Source organism: Nomascus leucogenys, chromosome 6, assembly GCF_006542625.1.
Source record: "Nomascus leucogenys isolate Asia chromosome 6, Asia_NLE_v1, whole genome shotgun sequence".
NCBI lineage: Eukaryota > Metazoa > Chordata > Mammalia > Primates > Hylobatidae > Nomascus > Nomascus leucogenys.
Genome location: NC_044386.1, coordinates 53,136,713 through 53,154,008, shown reverse-complemented (window position 1 = coordinate 53,154,008; position 17,296 = coordinate 53,136,713). Strand labels below are relative to the sequence as shown.

General features: G+C 39.0%; 1 protein-coding gene and 1 long non-coding RNA gene across 5 annotated transcripts in view; one reads left to right on the top strand and one right to left on the bottom strand.

Moving 5' to 3' along the window:
- SLC12A1 (solute carrier family 12 member 1) overlaps positions 1-17,296 on the top strand; it is a 98,608-nt gene that overhangs the window by 18,649 nt on the left and 62,663 nt on the right. Inside the window, exons 5-10 of one of the 2 annotated variants that reach the window (XM_030814127.1) lie at positions 2,564-2,659; positions 4,675-4,814; positions 5,879-5,989; positions 8,231-8,342; positions 10,367-10,494; positions 16,857-16,941. In XM_030814127.1, the coding sequence (XP_030669987.1) occupies positions 2,564-2,659; positions 4,675-4,814; positions 5,879-5,989; positions 8,231-8,342; positions 10,367-10,494; positions 16,857-16,941 (672 nt within the window). Of the gene's footprint in view, positions 1-1,960; positions 2,057-2,563; positions 2,660-4,674; positions 4,815-5,878; positions 5,990-8,230; positions 8,343-10,366; positions 10,495-16,856; positions 16,942-17,296 lie in introns of both variants that reach the window. The other variant, XM_030814126.1, reaches the window with a different exon arrangement.
- Positions 5,787-8,299, bottom strand: LOC115835462. Of its 3 annotated transcripts, XR_004030449.1 has the most exons (4): positions 8,218-8,299; positions 7,687-7,841; positions 6,093-6,324; positions 5,787-5,966 (listed from the first exon to the last, which is right to left on the bottom strand). It is a non-coding gene; the product is annotated as an uncharacterized LOC115835462 (long non-coding RNA). The 3 variants fall into 3 exon arrangements; XR_004030447.1 differs by having other exon boundaries at positions 7,687-8,237; XR_004030448.1 differs by having other exon boundaries at positions 7,692-8,237.

Genomic DNA, 17,296 nt, shown 5'->3' with positions numbered 1-17,296 from the left:
AAAGGACTTTTCATTCACAAGGTGGCAAATGCTGGCAAGGTAAATACATGGGGAAAGGAATGGAAGATAAGAGCTAGTCAGCAAAGCTTGTTGTGTAGATGCCTGTGGTGCCTTCATCAGGCCGATAAGCATCCAAAATTGTCTCTGGTAATCAGAGATCACTTTCTGGTAGAGAGGGGAGGCAGGACACATTTATGTCCCGTTTTTAGGTAAATAGGAAGGGGATCGAGAGCTTTTCTTGTATCTACTTTTTTTCGGTTGTCTCAGCTCCAAATAATCCTTATGCCAAAGTGATATATTCTGATACCCTTCTGTAACCTCCTGGCTATGTGTATCTTGAAGCTGAAAGCAGTCACGGCTTCGTTGAATTCTGGCCTCTACCACTTTCTCCCTCTCCTTATAATCATCAACCTTCTGAACCATAAAATCGTTGGGGCAGCTTTTAAAATTTCATTTTATTTGTGTCTTGTGTTTCTTACATTATCTGCCACATAGCTGGATATATAGTAGGTTTTTAAAAAGCAGTAAGTATTATGACTATTGTGGATATGATCAAAAAGCAATATCATTGAGTGTGTACTGTGTTCCATGTGCTATGCTAGCCACTTTACACATGCATTCTTTCTAATTTCATTGCTATTTTTGGCTCAGTTATTTATTTATTTAAAGTGACTTATCATAATAAGTAACTTTCCAGAATTCACACAGTCAATAAGTTGATGTAATTTAATTTCATTCTTTCCACTTTACCCATCTGCCAGATGAATAATTTGCTATACTCTATGTAGTTCTCCACCTCTATATGACCAAATATACATAAAAAGATAGTAACCTGGAAGGATGAACATTTAATCTCTAGTTATCTTGACAGCTTGGAATTGTAGGCCAATTATCATGTTTATGGGTGTCTAGAACTTCTCCAAAGAGGGAATTCTGTCAGGTGCAATAGTGCAAGCCTGTAGTCCCAGCTACTTGGGAGGCTGAGGTAGGAGGATGACTTGAGGCCAGGAGTTTGAGACCAGCCTGGAAAAAATAGCAAGACTGTCTCTAAAAATAATAATAAGATGGGGTGCACATTAAATTTTGACCAGCCCTAGTGGTTTTGTTTTGTACAACGTAGTTCTGCACATTTTAGCTCTTGAGTTTCTTGGAACCAGAGCTACTACAAGCAGAAAACTTCAAAGCTAAGCATTTACTCCATGGTGATTTCCTAGCCAACCTGTTAAACTCAAATGTGGTCCTTTGATGTTTACCCTAGACTTGCTGGTTTTTATGTAAATGATCCAATGAATTCTTCCACCATTTAATGCCTTTATTTTTCCTCTTTCAACTGAGGTCTTGGTGTGATTATCATCGGCTTAGCCGTGACAGTGACTGGTATCACTGGTTTATCCACCTCTGCTATTGCCACAAATGGATGTGTCAGAGGAGGTAATTAAACTTGTGACCCGCACCATCATTTGTAAGGTAAAGGCAACACAGGCTCTAATAGTTCACCACTGACCTTTCTGGAGTGTTTTCAAAGGTAATGCAAGTTGGTTTCTTTCCCCCCATCAGGCAAAGAGATGCAAGAAAAATGGGGAAGGATTTAACCTTTGTCAAACCCCCAGCTTTCTCATTCCGGTTCCTTCAAGCAAGAAAGAAGGTCAAATGTCATGTTTTCTCTTTTCACAGCCAGGATAGTTTCTCTCCCAGGACACCAGCATAAGTCAACTTTTCCTTTCCAAGGCTGCACTTTCGATTGTGTTTACTTTTGGAAACCATCCTTCATCATAATGAGCAGTTCTCTGACTTGGTCTTTATTGCCAGGCAAACCAGTTTCTCCTTAGCACAAAGAAACCCCGTTGGAGCCCGAGGCATAGACCTGAAAACTTAAATTAAAGGCAGTGAAGTTTGCAGCAATAGGGAATCCAAGGAAGAAAAGTAAAATGCAATATCTTCTATCTTTCATTGCCAACAGGTCTTGGAGTTCTCATAATTCTTCTTTCCACTATGGTAACTTCTATTACTGGGTTGTCAACTTCTGCGATAGCAACTAACGGGTTTGTTCGTGGAGGTAAAATCTCTAAGATATCTAATGCCCTCATCACTTGCTACGGGTAGGCAAACAATTTTTTATACTTCTTTTTGATGGGAACAAGGAAGTAGCCCAATGTTCTTGAAGCCTGGCTATTTGGAGGAGCTGGATGCCAAAGAAAACCTAAGGTACGATGAGAATAGTCCAGGTCTACTCTGGTCTCTTTTCTAATGGATCTCTCTGGCACATTGTAGGTCATGCCTTACAGACGTGCACCTTCCTTAGGTAAACTTTTTCTTTTTCAGGCTAGTCTGAACACCTCTAGCTGATGTTTCTTGGAAACTGATTCCCAGATTTGCCTTCTGTTTTAACGTTTAGTACATTTCAGGTGCTTCCTAGACCTTCATGAAATGGGATCTTTTAGAACATTTCAGGTTTTCACAGGGAGGTGGATCTTTCTGTGACAAATTCAGACTGCTGCCTCCTGAAGTACTGGTGACTTCTCTCAGTACTGGAACCAAACACCTTTCTTGGGGGATTTTGCAGGTCTTGGATTCATCATCATTGGCCTAAGTGTGGTAGTGACGACACTCACAGGTATTTCTATGTCTGCTATTTGCACGAATGGAGTAGTAAGAGGAGGTAAGCCAATTAATTTACTTATGACTAGAGGCTTGGTTACTAGTAATGTCTGGAGTTAGTTTACTATTGGAAGTGAAATTAACATATTGCTAATTAGTCCCCAATGCCCTAAAACAAAACAATATAACCCAAAATTTAAACAGCAAAGCAAAATTTTTCTCAACTAAAATTGGAATATCTTCATTGACATGACCCATTTTTTGTAATGAAACATGTTTATAAAGTGGAGAGTGACTATGTGTCTAGTAGGAAGGTATGGAATATTATAGCAAAATATATGGTTTTTTTGTACCTTGGATGAGACCCACTGGCTCTCTCGCAGGTCCTCTCAGCATGGGTCTTCTCCAATGCCCCAGATGGCATTGCTGATGATTCCCACTCAGTAAACCACTCCTGCACCCAGGCCTCGAGGCTCACCCCAAACGCTGTGCTCCCAGTGACCAACAGGCAACGGAAGATCATTAAAAGGGAATAAACAAATAAATAAGCAAAGAGTTACTTTCAAATAAACTAGGAGTAGGCAGGCCTAGGCAGAAAGTGAAATGGATGAAATGTATCGTTGTTCTATCTTCCTTTGTTCCCCCTCCCCTTCCCCTTTGGTTTCTCTGGTTCTCTACTTGGGCACCTTATCCAGGTCTTCCTACTCAGAACCTTCTAAAACATCCTGCCCACGACACACCTCCACTCTCAACTTCTGCCTGTCTCTCATGTTGATCCAGCTCACCTAGGTAACTGACTAGCTCAGTTGTTTAAGGTGATCTGTATAAAGGAAATAATGAGGATTTGCTCCACCCAGACAATATGCTACATTTTTAGAGAGGACTTTGACCCCTGAGCCCAAAAGAGTTACTATAGTGAAAGAAATTTCTCTCAGCAAAAAGTAATTTTGTTTTGTTTTTAGGTGTGTTTGTTTGTCATTCCTGTGCCAACTCTGCCTACCTCCAAAGCCAGCTCTGTATAGGAAGTCATAATCTTACTATGGTCTGTGATAATCAGACCTCCTAACATCTCATCCTTTTCACCTTCAATAAGCTGCCCTAGGTACCCTCTAGGCAGTTGACCAATCTAGTTCAATCCTTCATATGCACAGAAGTATGCAACTATATATATTTAATAGAACTACTTTTTCAATGTCCAAGGGAGAAGTAATTGTTCCAGATCCTCCCCCCTTTTCTTCCCACTTGCAACTGCCAAACACTGTGCTCTCAGTGGCCAACAGGCAAGGGACCTACTTGCCACACCCATACATATATGGGTATTTAGCAATAATCATGCCTTCTGGAGCTAAAAACATAGAAAACCAAGTTTGATTTATAGAATGAATAATACATCACACTCTATAGATATCTTGTTTTATGCAGCACATATATATCAGAAAATTTTACGTATGTACCTATATATGTTTTGTATATGTATGTTTATATATATATATCATGCCTTCTTTCACTAAAAACATAGAAAAGCAAGTTTGATTTATAGAATGGATAATACAGATATCTTGTTTTATGCAGCACATATATATCAGGAAATTGTATATATGTACATATATCTATATATGTGTAAATATATATTTTACATATATACACAACAGAAAGGAAGTTAGAAAAACAAAGATAAAGTTCACCTACTTCATTTTCTACCTAGACTTTCCTACTCCTGGAAATTTTTTATATAAAATTTTACTTCATTATTAATTTGAATACTCCAATGATATTTTTATAAAGACAACGCATTTTTTTGTAAAGTTTGCTGTGTTCTTATTTGTAGCTTTTTTACATTTATGTTTTAATAGATTGGGCTTTATTAAGTCAGGATACTTCTATTGTAGATTAAGTACAGAGTACCGAGAAGGGCTAAGTTATTCACTGGGTAACACAGGATTCCTAAAATTATTAGGAAGTTGTAATACTGTTATTGAAATAATTCACACTGTAAATGTTCTCAGATAGTCACAATCATTTGGTCATATAAAATAGCAGTTCCTCAATGTAAAGTATGTTCATTTCTTGTTTCAGGTGGGGCCTACTATCTTATTTCCAGAAGTTTAGGGCCCGAGTTCGGTGGGTCAATAGGCCTGATCTTTGCTTTTGCTAATGCAGTGGCTGTTGCTATGTATGTGGTGGGATTTGCTGAGACTGTAGTAGATCTTCTTAAGGTAATTAAAAGCTTTTCTTTTTTTCTGTCAAGCAGCATAATTTAGTTTAGTTTGCCTTCTCAGGGCACTAGGGGATATCATTACAGCTAAATGAGAGGAAAAAAGTTAAATATAGTGGAAGGAGCCTGGGCTTGGAATCAGAAGATCTGGCTTTGAGTCCAGGTTCTCACACTTACCAGCCAAGAAAGTTTGGATTAGTTCCTCTATTCTTCCGAACTTTGTTTTCCAAATCTATAATATGGGCTAATAATACTGTTGTACGTATTTCACAGAAGTGTGGCACAGATCAAATGAAATAATGTATATGAAATATTGTGTAAAATATGCAACATCAGATAAATAATGGATATTGCTGTCAACAGTAGTACTACAATTATGGTTATAGATTTCCAAAAGGAAAGAAAGTTTAAAAATTAAAATAATTCACTCCAGAAAACTAGCCATTTCCTAGTTTAGGTGCCTAGTCTAGGATGTTGCATGTGCAAGCACATTTATTAGCTGATATATCAACTAATTTCTAGTCCTTTTCTCATGGTAATGATAGCATTCACTGAATTCAATTGGTAAAAGTACCTCTATTTAAAAATTAGATAAATAAATGAGCTTACAGTTCGTAAGGTATATTATCTTCAAGAGATGCATTATCAGGTTTGTGTCATCTGTTCTTAAATAGGACACCACTTAACTTTCAGTATTTACACTGTAAACCATTCATTTTTATTCTGCTAGGATTCCCCTTGACACACAGAAATAACCAGTCATTCTTCTGAAATAAAACACAATATGTATATGTATACATATTTTTACTTAGTACTACAACAACTTCAAAAGCTAGAATGAATCTCTGAAATGTCTAACTCCTAACCTTGACTATCAAAGGCCTATTATCACAGAAAAAAATGCTAGGTTTTTTATCTTCATAAATTTATGAATACTCCATTTTTCTATTATTCTATATGGCCCCAGGTGTAACTGTATAGTATCTCTTTTTACTGTTAAATGCTGCGATAAGACTCACATGCAAAAAGCTGTATCTCTAAGCACTTAATAATTTGTTTCCCCAGGAGAGTGATTCGATGATGGTGGATCCAACCAATGACATCCGGATTATAGGCTCCATCACAGTGGTGATTCTTCTAGGAATTTCAGTAGCTGGAATGGAATGGGAGGCAAAGGTAAATTTCTCAAAAATGATATTATCAACAGTGGCTGGTCAGGTCCTGAACAAATTGCAGGAGTAGAAGGAACTCCATATTCAAAAAGAATTGCTGTTATTACCTGCTATGGTGAAATGAGCAGGCAAGTGCTAGGTGGATCACCAAGCCTGCAAAGCACGAAGCCCAGGCAGTCATGACTCAGGGCTCACGAGTCACATGATTGCTGTATTTTGCCTCTCTGTGCTGCCACCAAGGTGGCTGCCTTATGCACAGACCCCTTATGATCATAGCAGTGGTGCACGCTGGAAGCCTGGGTCTCTCAATCACAAACCCTGGTTCTTCTTTCAAGCTGCCTGTGGGTGCAAAAGCCCAAGAGAAATGGCAAGAGTGTTGGGAACATAAGAGAGGCAAAAACTATCATTCTCTTCTGAAAGCCAGTACTTCAGCAAATTTAGGCTCATAGGCTTTAGAACCAGAAAATCTCTGAGTTTAACTAGTGATAAAATGGATAGTAAATTTCTGAATGATGGGAAACATGTCTTTTGCCTCCTTTGTAATTCCCTCAAGTGACTGGTGCAATTGAAAATATTCCTACGTGCCTGTGGATGAAGTAACTAGATCTCAAGCAGTCATGAGACGTGGAAAGACAGCCAAAGCCGCCCACCTATAAGTCAATAGAAAACATTCCTACGTGGCATTTATTTGTAGATTATGCATTCACACATTCAACAAAAATAAAGTTAGTGCCTACCACGTGTTGAGCATTCTTCTAGGCACTGATATTCGCCTGCGACCAAAACAAGCCTAATCCCTATATATGGTCTATGAAGAGATCAATACTAAGCAAGCAAATAAAGAAATAAATATAAAAAGGGAATTTGTGAAAATTAGTATCAACAGGACACTGTGATGAAAAAACACAGGAGAACCCTACTTTAGATAACTTTATTCCCTGAGTGAGGCGATGAAGTTTAGTAGCAGTAGAGGGTAGCATTTAAAGCTCCAGCTCTGTAGTTAGAGTGCCTGAATTTGAATCCAGTTTATATCTCTGCGGCCTTCAGTAAATTATTTAACCTCCCAGTGCTTCAGTGTCTTTACCTTTAAAATGAGGATAATAATATTGCCTATTCCATAAGGCTGTCAGTTTGTTAGTGGTATTATTTACCTAAAAGAATACAGGTAAAGTTAAATCTGCATCTGTTCTATTGTAAGCCCTCAGTGAACAGATAGCTGTTATTATTTAAATGGGCCAGGCACGGTGGCTCACGCCTGTAATCCCAGCACTTTGGGAGGCTGAGGCGGGCAGATCACGAAGTCAGGAGTTCGAGACCAGCCTGGCCAACATGGTGAAACCCTGTCTCTACTAAAAATACAAAATTAGCCAGGGTGGCGTATGCCTGTAATCCCAGCTACTCGGGAGGCTGAGGCAAGAGAATTGCTTAAACCCAGAAAGTAGAGGTTTCAGTGAGCCGAGATCGCACCATTGCATTCCAGCCTGGGCGACACAGTGAGACTCCATCTCGGGAAAACAAAATAAAATAAAACAAAACAAAACAAAATAATAAAACACAAACGATTAAATTGTCAAGAAAGGCCTCTCTGAGGAGGTAACTAAGACTTAAAGGATGAAAAGAAGGAAATAGCTATGCAAGAAGTAGAGTGAAGTGCTTTCCAGGTAAAGGAAACAGCATATGGCAACACCAAGCCATAAAGACCTTACAGCATTGGAGGGGCTGAAGGAAGACCATCTGGCCAGTTAACCCTGCAGACTGCTTGTGCTGAGCACACAGCAGCAGCCTGACGTCAAGTGCACTGGGAATCACAGGAATTCTATTCATCATTCTGCATTCTCGAACTCCTGCAGTTAACACTGGGAACAGAAACAACCCATAAGTGCTCTGCCGAAAACAAACAAACAAACCCCCCCTCAAATTTATCAGTGTTAAAACTTTTGGCTTCATTTACATTCCTGGGACAATGGTGGAAGTTACCCACCTGCTACTTAGAATGTTACAGAAATGTCACCTTCAAGTGCCCAAACACGTGCACCATTAAAAATGTGGCATATACATCCAAGTAGAATAAGGCCTATTTACATGCCATTCTAATAAGGATGCATTTTTTTACCTACTGTGGTTAGCAGAGACTTAACTGAAATAATCAGATAGTCTTTCTGCAGTGGCTACTTCTAACTTTTATAATTACGTAAAAAGTTGTTAAATAAATCTGATTTGGTTTCCTTTTACCTTTGCATTCCAGGCCCAAGTGATTCTTCTGGTCATTCTTCTAATCGCTATTGCAAACTTCTTCATTGGAACTGTTATTCCATCCAACAATGAGAAAAAGTCCAGAGGTTTCTTTAATTACCAAGGTACATGGAATAAATTGGTTGCTTTTCATTAAATACTTCTCCATTGCCCTCCTCATCACCATCCCCATCACCCCAACCCCAGCCATCAGAATGCCTGCCTCCCCTTTCAAGTTACCTGTGGATGCGGAAGCCCAAAAGAAATGGGAAGTTCATTGGGGAAACATAACAGAGGCAAAAACTATCATTCTCTTCTGAAACCCAGTACTTCACCAGCAAATTTGGGCACACCATAGGTTTTGGAACCAGAAAATATATGAGTTTAACTAGTGATAACTAACTAGTGATAAAATGGTTGGTAAATTTCTCCAGGAAAGAGCCTGGAGTTGGATTCAGGAGACCCAAGGTTGGATCTCAACTCTGCCACTTAACAGCTAGACAGAACGCCTAATGTGACTGGGTCTCAGATTTTCCTGCCAAAATGTGGGCGATAATAAGAACTTCCTGAGCGAATTTTGAGAAACAAATAAGACAGTGGATGTGAAAGTGCTTTGTAAACCTTTTGTTGTTGCTATCAAATAGAAACAGAGAGACAGCTCAATTTGTTCAACCACTGCAGAGCACTAAAGTCAAACATAGTCATTTCTTTCTTCCTGCTAGACTTGTTTGCACCTTGCTTTCCCATAGCATTACCTAGTTAAGCATCACTGTCAGACTTTCAGGTGGAAAAGACTGTAGGAGTTACTCAGTGTAGCATCCTGTGATAACATAACAGAGCATGAAATTTGACTTCTTTCTCTCCTTATTTTACTCCTTTTATCTGTTCTTGCCTTTCTTTTCCCTCTAGCTTACTCAAGAATCCACTGCTGAGTTTTTAAATGTTTCCCTTTATTATCTACTCAGTTGTCAGTATTTCTTTTTGATATCACATACCTCTTTCATCCTGATTCCTTTTCTTCATAAAGACTTTCTGATTTGCTTTGCATGTTAATATCCTTTTCCCTTCTATTATTTTCCCTCCTTCCCATTCCTACCATGTTTTTTTCTTTAAGCCTTTTTTCCTATTTTTGCATCCCAGATTCTTTTGTTCACATTTTTCTTCCTCTCCTTTTCTCTTTTTTCCTTCTGTTTTTCTTCTAGGTTGTTTCCTTTTTATTTAATAATTTGGTGACAACCTGTGGGATGGTATTATTTTATTAATAGAGCTTCTCATCATAATATTCTGCCATACTGAGGATTTGGTATAAGCAGCTTAGGTCTAATATCTAGGAATAAAAAGTAAAAAGATTCATATATTAGTACCAAAATTGTAAAGCAGACTCACACACAAGGTTCTTCAACCACAAAAAAAAGGCATAGAAAACCAGTGTGTTGATTGTTTATGGTATTTATGCATGTGAGAATGTACTTGTGTGTGTGTGTGAATGTGTGTGGTGGTGCATTTGTGGGTATGTCAGTGTGATCATGAGAGAATTCTTCATCTCTTTTTCTAGATGCACAAAAGTCAGGTAGCCTGGATCTCTTTTGGCACAAAAATTGATTTTTCAGAACTATATCATAGAGATCTAAAACCTTATGATATGTATTTTGACTTTTGGCAAATATTAACATAAAGTTCCTTAGGAGTACACCACATCTTCAAGTTCATTCCGTTTAGAATATAGGAATGTGGCCGGGCACGGTGGCTCACGCCTGTAATCCCAGCCCTTTGGGAGGCCAAGGCAGGTGGATCGCCTGAGGTCAGGAGTTTGAGACCAGCCTGGCCCACATAGTGAAACCCCGTCTCTACTAAAAATACAAAAAATTAGCCAGGTGTGGTGGTAGTCGCCTGTAATCCCAGCTAGTTGGGGGGCTGAGGCAGGAGAATTGCTTGGTTGCTTGAACCTGGGAGGCAGAGGTTGCAGTGAGCTGAGATCGTGCCATTGCACTCCAGCCTGGGCAACAGAGCAAGACTCTGTCTCAAAAAAAAAAAAAAATTAGAATATAGGAATGTATTTGCATTTAGGGCTAGGGAAGCCAATGGTAACTTAATCTTCTATACTGTGAAAAATGTCTACATCATAATTTTCTTATAATTTATGTTGTAGCATCAATATTTGCAGAAAACTTTGGGCCACGCTTCACGAAGGGCGAAGGCTTCTTCTCTGTCTTTGCCATTTTTTTCCCAGCAGCTACTGGGATTCTTGCTGGTGCCAATATCTCAGGAGATTTGGAGGTACGTTGTTTGCTCTGCTTTGCAGTCCTGGGAGTGGTGGTACACTTGGTGGGTAGCACAAGGAGCTAGAGAGGTTAAATGTGACCATATTACCCTACAGACTCAAACTGTAGGTTTCTGTAAGATTTCCTGATGATTTAAAAGTTCTCTCTTTTAATGCCAAATTTGGATTCTATTCCAGATAATTCTTCCAAAAGTCTTATTCAGTAATATCAGAAGAACAGGGTAGTGTGATAGTGTGTCATATGTCCCCAAAATAAATGTAGTTCAGTGAAAAAAATACCAGAACCACCCTTTCTCTTTTAAACCCAAATGAATGGGAATGTTTTCCTGTAAAAGTAAAAACAAAACAAAACAAAGGAAAATAATCACATTTTCACTTAGCTTCCCACTTAATTATTCTGTGTGAAGTACTGCAAAGAGCATGGTATGAGTTAGGATATGGTAATGTTATAAAAGACCAGCAATAGTGGCCTAAACAAGATGCAGGTTTTAATGCACAAAATCTAGCTCAGTTGGGCACAGTGCCACGCACTTGTAGTGCCAGCCACTTGGGAGGCTGAGGTGGGAGGATTGCTTGAACCCAGGAGTTTGAGGCCAGCCTGGGCTACACAGCAAGACCCTGATCTCTTAAAAAAAAAACAAAAATAAATAAAACATATGTATATTTCTTGATGAGTCTTGATATACTCATAAATAAATAAATAAATAAATATTTTATGTTAAATCAAGCCCATAGGCCATCCAGTGGAATAAGAAAAGTCTGCTCCAAAAGGTAGCCCAGAAACCCAGATAACCTCTTTTTTTCACCGTTACTTTGGGGCTTGCCCTCCATCTGCAAGGTCACATTCCAGTCCATGGGAAGGAGGATAAGCATGTAGAGGGCAAGCAATTCCTAGAACTTGCATGTATCGCTCCTGCTGACATTCCATTGGCCAGAATTTAGTCTTGTGGCCTTACCTAGTTGCAAAGGAAGGTGGGAAATGTAGTCTCTATCTGGGAAGCCACGTGCCCACATAAAATTTTAGGGGGTCCTAATATTAAAAGGAGGAAAGTGAGGACCTATATCAGGGGACAATAAGCCGTTTCTACCACACACACACACACACACACACACTCACACAAAGTAGAAGACACAGGTTTTACCACAACAAATTATTATCAACTTTGGAAGACAAGAAATATTTTCAAGACTCATCAAGAAATATACATACATGAAAAACATATGCATTGTCCAAGTGGGAAGTGAAATGAAAATACTGAACAAATAATTGTTAAGTTAATCAGGGATGATTTTCTCAAGGAAATAACTTTTGAACCTGAGCATAAATCAAAGTCTGGATGCTGGCTATTAATGAAGAAATATAGAGTATTCCAGACAGAGAGGATAGTCAGGCATGAGGAAACTGGGAACAGTGAGAAGTCTCTTACAGTTCAACTGGAGAAACCCTGATGGGGCTCGATCACCTTGAAGGCAAAGGGAAACGGCTGTTAGAGGGACTTGAGCCAGAGGTGCTTGCCCTAGAATATAACTCCATGAAAGTAGAGAGTTTGCCTTTGATTTTGTTCATTGCTGTATCCTCAAAGCTAGTAAGGCCTCAATAAATACTAATTGAGTAAATAAACAAAGGCATTTAGATTTTTATATTGGGGCCACAGTGCTATGGTAAATTCTCCAGCAGAAATATGGCATAAAAATAATATGCTGATGTGCAGAAAAGTTAAGAAACTTGTTCAAAATAATTCAGATAGTATCACTGCTGAATGAAATTTAGCTATGGATGTTGAATTTCTGGTTTCTCAGCTCTGGAAGAGTATCAGAGGTCACTGATTTAAATTTCTGCAAACTATAAGCACACCTTTAAATTAAAGAATATTGCTCTTTCTTTAGACTCCTTAAAACAAGTTTGTATCAGATGTTTAGTAGTCAGTTCCGCTTAGCTGGCCCTCACTGTGTGCCTGTTCACACCAGGCACTGAGGAAACAAGGAGCTTCACCTCCCCCTCAAGGAGCTCAGAGTCGAAGGAGGAGACGGACTTCCCTTATATGAATTAGAACAAGCAAGAGTAGAATCTAGTGCAAAGGAAAGAGGAAGCAGCAATTGCCTGTCCCCCCAAAAAGTAAAGGAAGACTTTCAGAAGAGGGGACACTCAATCCAGGTTTTGAGGGATGAACAGGAGTTTGTCAACAGGACAAAGAAGAGACGGACATTTGAAACAGAAGGAATGGGATATAAGAAGGCACCGAGAAAGATGCTGCTAATGAGAATTATTTTATGTGCAGAGTAGAGTATGTAATCCTTCATTAATATATTAATAAACATATTTATAAAGAATTTTCTATGTGTCCTAAGTACTCTGGGAGTAAGCAAAGAAAGAGAAGATACTATTTCTGTCTGAAAAGACAAGACTTAAAATTCCTCCCCCTGTAAAATAAGTGTTAACTTGATTTAGGGTTGTTATGTTAGTGAAGAAGTTTTTATTTATTTAGCAGCCTCTACTGAGAAATCTCTGATTCTGAGTTCACATGTAAAGAAACTACCAACAATGGCCTGTTAAGATTTTGGGGGCATACGTGGTCATAATATTATTGTAGAATGTTGCATTCTTTTTCTTTAAAAATACCTTTATGATTTTATAATTAGGCTTAACTTTTAACACATACACTACTATATGCTATATACTTTTACTATATACAGAACTCAGGGGTCCTTTTAACAATAGACAGTAGAGTTTGGATATTATCCCCAAACTAGCTAGAGACTCTAAGGAGGTTAGACAACAGAGTAACATGATTAAATATGTGTTTTAGAGAGAGCCTACTAACAGCTTGTGGAGGGTGGTTTGGAAGGTGGGGAAAGGGTGTAATAGGTAGGAAGACTGGAGGCAGAAAGATCAATTAGAAAATATCATAATAATCTGGACAAGAGATGACATGGGCCTGACTTAAGGCCATGCAGAGGAAAAGAACCAAAGGTATCAGCTTTTGTTAGAGTTAGGAGAAGAAATAGAAAAAAAAATGTTTTTTACTATGATCCACAGTAAGAAAACATTATACATCACAATCAAGTGCACACTTAGAAAATTTTCCCCAAATGATTCTCTACTTTATTACAAGCAATGCCTTCTGATATTCTCACATCAGTTCTATTCTATTGGATTCTTTTAATGCTGGTTGTAACCTGTCGAATTGATTCCACAGTATAGTAGATGAGGAAAGGAAGCTCGCATTTGTCTATTGAGGTTGAAATGGCAGAAGGACATGGGGTGGCGATGTCTAGTGGGTGGGTAGCTAGATGTATGAGTCCGGAGCTCTGAAAGGAGCTAGGGCAGGACTGGCAGCCATGGCATGGATGAGTTAATGCAGGTATGTGCGAAAGGGAAGACAGAAGAGGTTTGAGGCAGCGTTCAGGGAGACACAGACCTTCAAAGTATTAATGGTAAAAAGCAAGTCCATGAAGAAAAAACAGACAGAGCTAAGAAGCAGGAGAAATCAAAAGACAGTGGGGTCATGAAAATCAAGTGAGGAGAATGCTTTGAGAAGTAGTAACATGGTCACAAGCCGGAGGGGCCAACCATGTTAAGTTCTGGGAGGTGACAATATGTTGGGAAATGGGGAGGAAACTTCAGTACTTGTAGATATTATTTCTCTTTGAAAGTGAACTTAGAAATAAAACATAATGGATTCAGTCAGTTTAGGAAACATTGACTGTTTACACACTATAGGGTAGGCAAGATCCTGATCTCTGCTCACAGCCTCAGAATCCTCGTCCGGAAGGAAGCTCACAGGCACAAAGTCATGCTACAAAGTTCCCATCCAGAACCTTACATTTGCTAATAATGCACTAACAGATGATCTGTAAATATGTACCTGGGAGAAGATTTAGAAAATACCCAAGTCTAATCAAGAAAGCTAAGAAGTGATTTCAGAGAAGAAAAATTGGGATGTGGTTGACATACCCAGAAAGCAGGGATCTAATAGATTACTTGCACTCTGTCCTAAGGAAAAATATAATGTCTAATGAAAAAAGGTAAAGAAGGTTAGGTTTTGGGTTACTGCTTGTGGATGGAAACTACATTTCAAGTGAAAACCAATAATTTGTCAAAGTCCTCCTGAGCCCTATCTAAGAGAAAGCTAGCCAGACCAGACAATGTGAATATCTAATCATACACTAATATATTGGCACCCAGATTTATATGTTAATGTCTTAGGATCATGGCTGGGCATGGTGATTCATGCTTATAATCGCAGCATTTTGAGAGGCCCAGGTGGGTGACTGCTTGAGCCCAGGAGTTTGAGACCAGCCTGAGCAACATGGCAAAACTGTGTCTCTACAAAACACACACAAAAAAATAGCTGGGCATGGTGGCACACACCTATCATCCCAACTACTTGGGAGGCTGAGGTGGGAGGATCACTTGAGCATGGGAAGGTTGAGGCTGCAGTGAACCACAATTGAGCCACTGCACTCCAGCCTGGGCAACAGAGCAAGAACCCATCTCAAAATAAATAAATAAATAATAATAATGTCTTAGAGTCATGATAGAATCTCATGTGACTCCTGTTAAGCCATTTTAGAGCTTGTAGCAGATAGCTGCAAATAAAAACTAAGTTTTTGGGGTGTTTGTTTGTTTTGAGACAGTGTCTCACTCTGTAGTTCTGGCTGGAGTGCAGTGGTGCAATCTCGGCTCACTGCAACCTTCGCCTCCCAGGTTCAAGAGATTCTCGTCCCTCAGTCTCCCGAGCAGCTGGGATTACAGGCGCATACCACCATGCACAGCTGATTTTTTTATTTTTAGTAGAGATGAGGTTTCACCATGTTGGCCAGGCTGCTCTCGAACTCCTGACCTCAGGTGATCCACCCGCCTTGGCCTCCCAAAGTGCTGGGATTACAGGCGTGAGCCACCGCGCCTGGCCAAAAACTAAGTTTTTGTGTTTTAGGTATAAGACTGCCTTCCATCTTCACATCTGTTATCCATATATATATATATATAATTTCTGTTCTTCCCACTGTCAGTTCTTTACATTTTACTCAGATCTCAAGAAATTCTTCATCAATAAAATAAATTTTGGAACATAACATGAATTAGGGGATTCAGTAGGCCCCATCACAGTCATGACTGCCTTCTTTTTCCTTCTGTGTGCTGCCCCATTGCATACACCTGCCACACTGACGACAATAGTTTGGAAGGAAGAGACTGGGTATGTACATGTCAGAACAAACCCTGTGTGCAGATACTCCTAGAAGAGTGGGGAGGAATTAATGATCACAGAATGGTCCCATAGGGCTGGCTTACTGCCATGTGGGGCAGGTTTGCTTGATTCAGTTGTGACTTCCAGTCATCAAGTTGAGTCTACATTCACTGTGCGTGACCTTTTGATGGACTTTTTCAGCATATTTATGTTTTCTTTTTAAAGCACAAACTTTGTTTGACTGCAGTGATTGCTTATTTGTATTGATGAGTCTAATGTGCTCTGGTGGGGGGCCTCATACCTGCTGAGATTGTACCTTCTTCAATTCAATATTTATTGACTCCTACTCTATGCCAGGCCCTGTCCTGTATAACTGAAGACATTAAAATTTCTATTTAATAATCCCTATTAAGTTGAATTGAATACAATTCAATATGCTACTTAAAAATTGATTTTATATGATTTATTCCCCCCAAATAGGATATAAAATGGTAAATTAAGTATGATGTGAACTCAACTTAGTGAATGTATATACACTTATAAGCAAGAGAAAAGCCAATTTTCTGGCATAAGTTTGAATTTGCCTCTTTCTTTATGTCTGCTTATGGAAATTAAATATCTCCCATTGCAGATATTTCTGAACTAGATTTCAAATAGGGGATTTAAGGGATTGAAAAATTTAGTAAGTAGATCGTCCTTTTTACTCAGTCAAAAGTGATTTTTTTAAAGGCAAGCTTAAGCTCAGTATAAAACAAATACACCCAGAGATATTATCCACATGCCAGATATGTTTATATATTTTCCTCTACAAATTCAAGATGTGATACATCTAAATGAAATTCATAGGAGATAAAGAGAAGGATGAGGCCTTGGTGAGTGAACTACCTACTATACTTTTCTATAGAAACTTCCTTCTTAGGAATCTAAGAAGATCTTAGAGATCTCTTCTGTTCAGCTGAAAGTTTTACAGATTTCTTTATTCCCTCTGCACACCTTGTCTTTGTTCAAAATAAAGCTTGAGCTCATCAACTTGCTGTTTGCTTGATCTTTTCTTAGAACTTGCCTCAGGAAGGGTAGCCTAAAAATCTGAAAATATGAAAATAACTCCAAGTGATCTATGGTTCTTATTCTGCTCTGTATTCTTCTACCTCCACATTATTTTTTTAAAGGATCCCCAAGATGCCATCCCCAGAGGAACCATGCTGGCCATTTTCATCACCACTGTTGCCTACTTAGGGGTTGCAATTTGTGTAGGTAAGTGGTACGTCTCTAGTGTCAGAATGTCAGAATTACGAGAGGTCCAGTTGTTCACGTCTAGTGGGCTTTCAATGCAGCATAAATACAGAGTTTTTTAAAAGGCAACAATTTTAATCCCCTACTTGGTACCTTAATGTTAATGATTTGGATACTTTAAGGATTTGAATGCAATTAAGCTGTAATACAGACATCTCTGGGTCAGGGCTAGAGTAAAGCTAATCAGGTTGTCATTCTACCTGAACACAAAGAGGGTCCCATTTTACCACCCTTGATGGTAATCCCACTGCTAAGGAGGCCACCACTTCCAGCACACACTTCCCTTGTTCTAGGAGGCAGGAGAGAAACAGAGTAG